The sequence below is a fragment of the Akebia trifoliata genome, chromosome 1, assembly GCF_017979445.1.
Source record: "Akebia trifoliata isolate Shusen 1 chromosome 1, ASM1797944v1, whole genome shotgun sequence".
Classification (NCBI taxonomy): Eukaryota; Viridiplantae; Streptophyta; class Magnoliopsida; order Ranunculales; family Lardizabalaceae; genus Akebia; species Akebia trifoliata.
The window spans coordinates 34278260-34288517 of NC_141375.1; the positions used below are offsets into that span (position 1 = coordinate 34278260).

At 36.7% G+C, this 10258-nt stretch overlaps 1 protein-coding gene across 1 annotated transcript; it reads right to left on the reverse strand.

Annotated features, from left to right (window-relative positions):
* Positions 1 to 1510: 1510 nt before the first annotated feature.
* On the reverse strand, positions 1511 to 9521 carry LOC147412023 (heat shock 70 kDa protein 15-like). Its single transcript, XM_086455188.1, has 10 exons — positions 9364 to 9521; positions 7681 to 8889; positions 5399 to 5626; positions 5188 to 5283; positions 4878 to 5096; positions 2945 to 3139; positions 2706 to 2852; positions 2471 to 2620; positions 2227 to 2357; positions 1511 to 2079 (listed from the first exon to the last, which is right to left on the reverse strand). Exons 2-10 carry the CDS (start codon positions 8848 to 8850, stop codon positions 1875 to 1877), a joined length of 2541 nt encoding a protein of 846 aa, XP_086311314.1. The 5' UTR covers positions 8851 to 8889; positions 9364 to 9521; the 3' UTR covers positions 1511 to 1874.
* Positions 9522 to 10258: the final 737 nt, after the last annotated feature.

The following is a 10258-nucleotide window of genomic DNA, read 5'->3' on the forward strand; positions in this document are numbered from 1 at the left end:
GTGAGCTATCATTGTGACATTAAAAGTCATGATCGGATGCCACAGGGATGTACAGGAAAAAATTTACAAACACCTGAAAAAAAAAATTTTAATTTTAATTTTAAATTTAAGAGTTTCGGCCCAATAACCCCCTCTTCAAACTTTTTTTTCAAAAACCATTTATCTTCTGACCAAAATTAAAATTTATTAACTTCAGAATCCCCTAAATCCAAGAGTTAGTGAGGTTTGAAGATTGACTCTTCAGGTTGAACAGGTTAGAATAAATGAATTATGTTCTTCAATTCTACTTTGTCCAAAACTCAAAAGCCAAGTATTTTATTATTGAAGACTAGTTTATATTTTGGATCTTCCTTTCACGTTTTTAACATCTTCAACTTGAATATTTCTTCTAACTAAGACTAAATATCGCCAAATCATCTCGACAGACTCTTTTAATTAATAAACTACTAGAACTAAAACCACTCAACATTTGCTCAAATGCAATTGGATTTTAATTTAGAGATAATTCCCAAAACATGAGCAACTTTTGGTGTAATTATAATTCCAATTCGCTGCTCATTTTAGTTCTCAAATCCTGAAAATTTGGCAAGCTACAATGAATTTTATCTCATCGCTGATTTATTTTGGAAAAAATATGATGTTGCTACGAGATTTTGCTGATTTTGTACCAAACAACAAAATCAGTAAATAAATAAAAAACTAGATCATTGGTTTTTGTACAAAATCAATATATAAATAAAAGAAGAAACATCATTTTCAGGCTTTTTTTTTTGTTTCAACTTTTACTTGAAACGAGTAGCGTATCGTATTGGGAATTTCCCCATATTCAGCCCACGAAATGGTAATTTACCATTTACCCTATATTTATTAGTCACTCTTTAACATTTCTCATATCCACTACACAATTTTATCAAAAGATGTTTCTTGACAGCAACATTCAGCTTATAATCCATAGATTGATGATTTGTGCTCCCATATCTGATGAACTATTGGATCAAATACGGATCAACCTTCACCCTATCATCAAATAAAAATGTAAGAACATACAAAGTGTGAGCGTGCATGTGCACGTCTGCCTTGTTTAAATATAATCATGTTTTGCTGATCCAGACCTACATCGATTGTAAGTGGATCCTAAAATTGAGATACGATCAAAATCCAACAAGGGGCCAATCAGATCTTTATTCAAATTTGGTCCCAAATCCCAGATTTGGTCTGGGCCCAATCCATTGACAGCCCTAATCCTTGCAGCATATTTACAAATGGAAGAAACAGCATATCCGAGAAACAAGGGCCGGGATGCTAAATCTCGTCCACAAAATTTGCAAAATAAGCATAAATCCTCCAACCAAAATCAGGACAGTAACAACGTTCCTGTGCATCCAACAAGAGTTGAAGTTGAAATGAATTGGCGATCCAACCATGCCTAAATTATCACATCCAAGCCAAACGCATTGAGCTCATACTACTGCAACTTCAATGTCCATAAAATTTCAAATGAGCAGCAAACTTACATGAAAACTATTAATCCATTTCAAAAAAATAAAGCAGAGATGTAGATTGTCACTGCGACAAGTAAACATCAGTAAGTCTTAGTTTTTCTCATAAACCCATTTCGAAAACTGGATTGTTTAGACCTCTCTCCTAATAATATAAATGAAGCAGGCAGGCCACCTGACAATGGTGGTTGCATGCATTTCAAACATATATCACCTGTGTAGAGTAAATGTCCTCATCCACTTCTCACCCTCTCTACCCACCCATCCAGACTCAGGTCTCAGGGCTAAAATAATATCACACAAACAGAACCGAACCTCGGCTTCTAGGGATGAAAAGAAGAAATAACAAAAACAAAACCCTTGTGTTTACTAGAATCATGGAGGGCTTGAGGCACCACCGGACTTGTCAGCGTCCATCGGCTCTGCAGTAGCAGTTGGATCCTCACTGTTCCCATCGCCGTCTGTTGCGTTCTCACTGCTGTTTTCAGAACCTTGAGATTGGGGTGGAGGAGTTGAAGTCTCTGTGGGAGGAGTCTGTGGCTTGGCTGGCTTGGGTTTTGTCATTATTGGCCTACAAGACCTGTTCAGAAAAAATTATAATATTTCAACATTGTGAAAAGAATCAAGCACAACTCAGAGCAAAGATAGGAAGTCTTTCAAGTTTCTTCCTAGAAGAAAGATCACTTCAAAAAGTAAAAGCCACAGACTGGATTATATTCAATTATACCTGTCAAGGGTCTCGGCCTTCTTTTTGATGTCAGCTGTCAGCAACAATGGAGTGGCATACTTGACCAGAGAATCCTGCTGCTGCTTCCTCTCTCTTAACCATGCCTCTGCTTCTACACACTCGTTTACAACCTATCAGAATGGAATAAAATAAATATCGGTTAAGTTCATCACCTACTGAAACCAGAATTCCATAGAAAACCCCCGACATTCCCCCAAACTACAAAAGGCCTCCAGAATATTACCTTCTGCTTTTCAGCCAAGTCAATGTGATCAAATTTGGGATCAGTTGACAAGGCTGCCTCCCTGTAACTATTGATACAATACATTAGTTGATCAATAGCTGGTCCCCTCTCTGAGTGCTCCTTGTAACGCTCCTCAATGGGATCACCTTGCTGAAATTTCATCACACTCTTGTCAAAATGCAGAATGTTAAACCATTAATAACCAACCAAACAGACAGCAACAAAGAACCGTTACCTTCTTCAGTTCCTCAAGCTTGGCAACGTAAACACCCTTTGTTTCATCCTCACCATCTTCATACAACCAATCTTCCACCTCTTGAAGTTTAGCAGTTAAATCTTCCCTCTCAGATGCAGTAACAAATTCCTGATATTTGTCGTTAATCTGGACATCCAGAAATTGTTTTGTAAGTTTCATAATCTGGAGTTAATATATAGTACATAATATTGTATTGAAGGAAGGATCATTATTTTTACCTTGTTTCGCATGTCATAAACATATGCCTCCACTGCATTCTTCTTGTCTTTTGTTTCTTCCATGACACGATCCTGCAGAGCCATCTCAAACTCCTTCTCAATAGCCTTCTGTACATCTGCAGGAGCCATTCCGCCATAAACCACCTCTGTAACTGGAATATTTGTTTTCTTTACCTTCTTTTTTGGAGCCTCAACCTGTAGACCAAGAATATAAGGTTATAAATTCGAACAATCACCATATTTACATTCTGCATATAAATAGGGCAAACCAACCAATTAACACACATGCAACAAGCCTATGACAAGTTTACAGAAATTATACGGCTTGTGCACAAGTTGAACTTGTAGCTCAACCGGTTGACCTAACAACTACGATGCGGATTTAATCCGGTTTACCCTCGATAACAATAACAATGATGATGATAATTATGAAAGAAAGTTTTTTCAGACATTATACCGCTTTTGCACAAACAGTGAGTAGACCCTTGGTGTAGGAGGAAAAAGTACTTTTTTTAGAGCAGTTGAGAAAGGCAGGTTGGGAAGGTTTAAAGTTAAAAGGTGGATGGTTCAATTTTGCAGTTGACACCCCAAATTTTTGTGGATGGTTCTCAGTCAGCTCAGATATTTGAGAGGTCTTCTGTTGTGTTTTGATGTAGTAGTAAGATATTTGGGTGGGTGCAAGGGGAACAACAAATCTTTAGCCCATATGTTGGGGTGTAACATATGAAAAAAATTCAACAAAACTGAAGAATCCATAAACAACTAAAGAGCATTTTATATATTTCTCTTCCACACACCCTATTAATAGGAAAAATTCCTAGAACATGAAATGAAACTATGGAGCCAGATATCTTGCAACGAAAACATACCAAACTACTAAGAAAAGACATAGTAAAGCAAAATGATGTAACTCGTTGAAAGTAAATCACACGTATGCATGACCAATTTTTCAGGACTGAAAAGCATATGAACAAAGGTACCAAAAAACTCACAAAGCACTTAAATATTCAACCTTAAAAGGAAACCAAATAATCCAAATGAAAACCATACAAGGCTGAACATAGCAATGCTTTGTATGCACCTATCAAAAAATATTGTTAAGCCCATCTTCATGAGGGTTAAAAAAAAGGAGGATGAAACGCGCTACAAGAAATTCATACCCTCAAGTAATGCTCTCATACATGCATCAAATGATGTTCATGAATGGAAACAACCCGCCTTCTAATGTAGCTGTAGGGTAAAGGATATTCCTTGGAAAAGAATCTAACCAAAAGAAATGAACACAAACTAGGAGTACAAATTGAATGGGTCAAAACAAGCCAAACATGGTTAACCTAACCTTGGGTTAGGCTTGGCCTGGTACTCAAAAAGTTGTACTTGAACTCAAAGGTTCAAAATCTCGTCTCGAGGCAATGTTTCGGGCAAGAAAACCTGAGACCATCTTAACCAAAACATTCTGAGACATTCTTTGGAAACAATCTGAAACATTCCCAAAACATTCAATTTTTCAGGGTCTGTTTCGTTCTGTCTCAACCGAACATTCTGAGGCAGTATAAAACTTTGAACCGTGGTTTTATCAGATAAAAAAATAGACTTTGGCTTGGGCTTAGGCCTTGTGCAACCCAACCTAAACCAAGCCATCTCTATTTCTCTTTCCTGTGTCATTATCACCTCTCCCTTTCCCTCTTCTCCATTTTTTGATTGTTCTCAACCAACCCCTAAACCCAAGTCAAGCTCGGGATGGATCCTGAGTACCACGGGTAGAACATGAAATAAGCATCTCAGGCCCAACCCAACCATTCAGACAGAATTGGACCAAAAGCTCAAATTAGTACCGATACAAAATCCAATTGGCAACGGCATAAATTAAATATAAGACAGGCCACAGGCACAATGCATAAATATAAATATTGTGTGACAGCAATAATCTTACCTTGGCGTCCGTTTCCATCTGCACAGGCTTGTCTCCAGATTCAATTCCACCATTGTCAACTCCAGAAGCATCATTGATACCTTTAGCATCTTGCATATTTACATCACTTTCACCAGTTCCAACAGGAGCTTCAGTTGAAGCCTCATCAGTGTCCATCTTCATAGCTTCCTTTGCTGGCTCCTTTACAACTGGAACCTGAACTTCCTCTTCTTCCAAAAGCTAAAGTAACCAATAAAAGACCAGTCATTCACAAACAAATGAAATAACCTTTTAAACCACATTTCAACTCAACTAGAGCTCTAAAACTTACTGTTGCCGACTCAATAGAAACAATGCCATGGAGATTCAGGCGAACTTTTACTTTCACTTTCGCACGATCACCTTTTGCAGATTGGAACGGACCAATCTGTCCACAAAAATACAGAACATGCGTTAAAAAGGGAAATACAATTTTGAAAGGGCAGGATACAGAATAGTGGTAAAAAATGTGAGTTTCAGATTAAAATAAGGAAACTATTTACCGTGTATGTGCTGATCTTTGGCGGTGCTTGCAATTCATTTATATCAGCATACACAACATCAACCGTGAAAGTTGTTGATCTGTAGAATGTCAAAGCCTTGACACTGGGAAATGGATTACCCTTGGGGAAGACGATAGTGCTCTGTTGGTGATCCATTGTTCCATTCTGAGAATCAGGGGAAGAACCCTTCCAAGACAAGGCAATTGGGAAGGGAAAGCTCTCATTGACCTAAAACAACACATGAAACCATTAGGACTGTGGCATGCCAAGATATGACTGCTAAAGCATGCGCAGATATTGGTAAAATCAGGCAATAATGTAATACTTAAAACAGCACTTACTTCACAATCGAACACTCGAGGAGATCAATCTTTATAATTCATTATGTTGTTTTTAAGGAAGTTATATCTTTATTTCATAAGCAAGCATGTTCGATCATAATTTACAGTGGACAAGACAGTGATATTGCGGACTGACAATTGGATGGTTGCGCAGAAAAAGCTTCAAAAGTGTGACACTTAACTGAACAATAAATAACGTGGCCACAATTACAAAAACAAGTGCAAGCAAAAACTATCGCTGGAAGAAAAAAACAGTAACAGGTAGAAAAACTTTCTTGTACAACTGCCTGAAAATATATCATATACAAGGAAATAAAGTAATGAAGTATTGAAATCAAAATGCATGCCAGAAATTCCTGATAGAAAGAATATCTTTACCATAGTATCAAATTCCGAAATATTTGCACGAAATATACCAAAATATTTCCATAACGTCCATCACGAAATTTAACCGACAGTTTCTTTATGTATATATTTTGGTGGTAATTACTATTCATTTCACGAAATATTTCTATGAATAGTGAATTTTGACCGAAATAATTAAGTGTTAGATATAAAAATATAAGATTTCAATGAAAATATTTCGATGAATAGTAAAAAATATTCATATAAGTACTAGCGTACAAGCATTCTTGCTCTAATTAGTTGGATATATCGGTAACTTGGTCGTACATATTTAAAAAATAAATATGTGTATACATATGACATTGTTATTTTATATATATTATAATTATGTGATAATGTAGTACGTATAGTTTGTTCATTTAAGAAAGTGATACATATTAAAGTATTTGTAGTTATGTGATATTGTTATTCTCATTTCCAAGAAACATATGGTTCATTTAAGTGTCGGTCTCTTAAATACTCATGCCAACGTACAACGAAACATTAATAATCTTCGTTTCCATAATTCTTACAACTGTTTTTATAATATGACGATTTAGGAGTATCTTTTCATGTATGGCTTATCATTTCCTACACTTTCAATAAAAACTTCTTTGACATTTCTATCATTTCCTTAAAATTGTATTGATTTCCACATTGGTCAAAATATTTTCATTTCCAAGTTCCTTGATCTTTACTATTATAATGAGAGAAGGCAGAATGATGGTGGTTCGACACCAAAAAATTGGCCTACCAAAACAATCCCACGACCCTTGTAACCAAGTTCAGTTAGATTCTAAAATTACATAAATTTCCTTTCAATATGTTATCTTCAAAGTCACCATAGATAATATTTTAATTTGCCCTTAAAATCTCATGATCCCAATAACCACATTAATTAGTTTCTAAAATTGCAAAAATATCTTTTTATTATGGTATATTCAAACTCACCTTAATTAGTATTTACAAACATGCCCTTATAATATAGTAAATGATAAAATTCGATATAAATTAGGTTATCTATCTAAACTAGAGTTCGCACATGCCTACGGCACGGTCATCCTCTTTGAGGGTTAAGAAGGTAAAAGAGGAAAGACAATAAAGTTGTGGGAGTATTATTGGAAAATGGGTCGAAGGGTAAGGTAATAAAGTTGGAGTGGTAGTATTGGGAAAGAAAAGGGAGGGGGGGGAGTTGAAAGGGTATTATTCGAAAGGGGTAGAAGAGAAACGGCAATAAAGTTGAGGAGTATTATATAGATTTTTTGAAATACATTTTTATAAACCCTAATTTATGTAATACATACGTGCTTGCATGTGCCACCTACCAGTTTTATAGGCAAAAACAATGGCAAACTGCACAAAAAATACACCACAAGCACAACTATGAACTATCTAGTAATTTGAGCGAGATAACCGAGTGTTGGACAATTTCTAGAAAGTTCTTTGGGAGCACATAAGCCTCCTCAGGAAACTTAATGATTTTCTTCAACAAAAACAGCACATATAACCACACAAAAAATCAAAAAGAGGGAATATATAGAAATAGTATAGTTTTACCTGAAATTCCCGCACTTTGAATGTGGGACTAAGCATTGCACATTGAAGAGCACAGCCACGTGCGACACACTCACTTGCATTCATAGTGCGCCTTGGTTCCTTCCCGAAAAACTCAGTCAATATCCTAATAATTGCTGGAACACGAGATCCTGAACCAACAACCTCCACTGAATGGATATTCTCAACTCCAATACCAGCTTCCGAAAGAGCTTTTTCCAAAGGTCCTTTCACACGCTCTAAAATAGGAACACTTATCTGCTCAAACTCATCCCTCTTAATAAACCCCCTCACATCTTTCTCATCCATTAAGCACTCTATATTCAAAGGTGCCTCTGGATTCGCACTCAGCATCTTTTTCAATTTCTCACACGCAGCCCTAAGCCTGAGACAAGCCCGTGCATTTTGTAACACATCTATCTTGTATTCTTCCTTAAATTTGACAGCGAAATACTGGAACAAAACTTCATCAAAATCTCTACCACCAAGTGATCGGTCAAACGCATGAGCCAAAATTTTCAGTTGTCCCTTCTTGAATCCAGCAATGCATACTTGCATGCTTGCATGACCAATGTCAACAAAAGCAACATTTAATGGATCGTTCTCAGGCAAATCAGTCTTATAAATCCCATAAGCCAAAGTAGTTGCTGTTGTTTCATGAAACAAACGAAGAGGATGCAAACCAGCAATCGTTGCAGCATCTAAAACTGCTCTTCTTTGAACATCAGTGAAATAAACAGGTATTCCAATACAACAGTCCACGACCGCTGCATTCAGATTTTTCTCAGCTATAATCTTCAGATCTGATAGTACCATCCCTAGTACTTGTGTGGGTGTGAAAACTCGAGTTTCCCCTAAGTATCGTGCATGAATTAATGGATAACCGTCGGGGCCTTCCGTGACAGTAAAAGGCAAGGCCTTGAGATCCCGTTGAAGTTCAGGATCAGAGAATTTCTTGCCTATTAAACGCTTTACCTGAGAAACCGAGTTCTTTGGATTCATCATAGTTGAAGCTGCCCCAGCTGTTCCAATGAACCGCTGCTTCTCACCGAAACAGACAACAGCTGGAGTCTCCCTTTTCGATTCATCGTTGAGCACAACATCGATCCCACGTTGTCGTGCAACAGCAACAATGCAGCTCTCGTTGCCGATATCAAAACCAACAACGCTCATTTTCGCCGAATTAAAATAACTCCGATTGAACAATTTGATCTACTACCAATTAAGAAGAAAAAAAAACAACTTAAACATTAATGCATCAACACCAGCAACCAAATCCAAAAAGGAAACAAAAATTGCAATAAACCCAAATCATTATACATCGACCTAAGGTTTCAAGTGGGAGGAAATCACGCAAGTGTGCAAATGAAGAATCAAACATTCCCATAAAAATTTCATTAAAAAAAAAAAAAAGATCTGAGTATGTATCTATGCAGAATCATTGAATTGGAGCTAAAACGTCAATTGTGAGACCTCAAATATCGCGTAGAAATAATATAAGCTAACAACATGCAAAGTGATCGATTTTATTTTAAAAAAATGGAAAATAAACGAGATCGGCCCCTAAATCTGTCCAAAATGGTTAAAATATAATGGAGAAGACAGATCTGTATATTTAACAAACATCACAACAGATCAGTTTCCGAAGAACCAGATAGAAAAGATTAGGGTTTTTGTTGAACGTACCTAACGATTCAGAGAGCTTCTGTATGAGAGCTTGTTTTGAGGTGCTTTTTTATGGATCAAATGTTTCGTCTCGAAGGAGGAGGACGCTAGAAAGAGAGAAATGTAAGACGTAGTCATCGGTTCGTTGTGGTGTTTTCTAGAATCCTCTGTTGAAAATTAGGGTTAAAGATTAGTCGGGTGGACTGTCGTCTCGAATTATGAACTATTGATAATCCTCGAGATTGGTATTTTGCAGCTAACCTTATTTAAGAGGCGGCTTGGGACTTGGGTGGACCGGTGGTCCTGAAGGTGGTCTTCTGCGTGGGTGAGCGTGTAAATAACTTCTTCTTTTAAGGAGCATTTCGTGATATTTGGTTAACTGATAGTAAGATCTCTAGTTTCTTCTATCTTGACGAAAGTCAGACCGTCCAGGAATTCCACGTAAGCAACTGCCACGTGCCTAATACATAGGTTCTAAATAACACGTGAATTTGGTTTCACCGCCCAGGAGATAACAAATAGAGTCCGCCTAACTTTATTAGGTGATCCAGCCCCGTGTTACCCAATTCGTTTCTATTATTTCGAACCACGAACCGGTACGGAGCGAACCAGTTCACGGTAAGACTTGTATTGGGCACTTAAAAACAAACGAACCACGAACCACCGAGTTTTGGTTGGGTTCGACGAACCCACTAATTTAGTTCGGTGAATCAAAAAAAATATTTATTTCTTTCCTTATTCATATTTAAATTTTATAAATTTATTTATATTTAACTTATAACCTTTTAATATTATAATTATAATTATAATTTGTATACATGAATTATATATATATGCACAAGCTAACAAACCGATCTTGGAAGCCAAAAACAAATTTTCTCTATGTACCCCTACGACTCAGGTTCATTTTAGATTG

Coding starts and splice junctions, on each gene's coding strand:
- LOC147412023 (XM_086455188.1), bottom strand. CDS start 8,850: ATGAGCGTTGTTGGTTTTGATATCGGCAACGAGAGCTGCATTGTTGCT. Junction 2,621..2,705: donor AGCTTGAGGAACTGAAGAAG/GTAACGGTTCTT, acceptor ATGAAATTTCAG/CAAGGTGATCCCATTGAGGA. Junction 2,358..2,470: donor ACTTGGCTGAAAAGCAGAAG/GTAATATTCTGG, acceptor CCATTCTGATAG/GTTGTAAACGAGTGTGTAGA.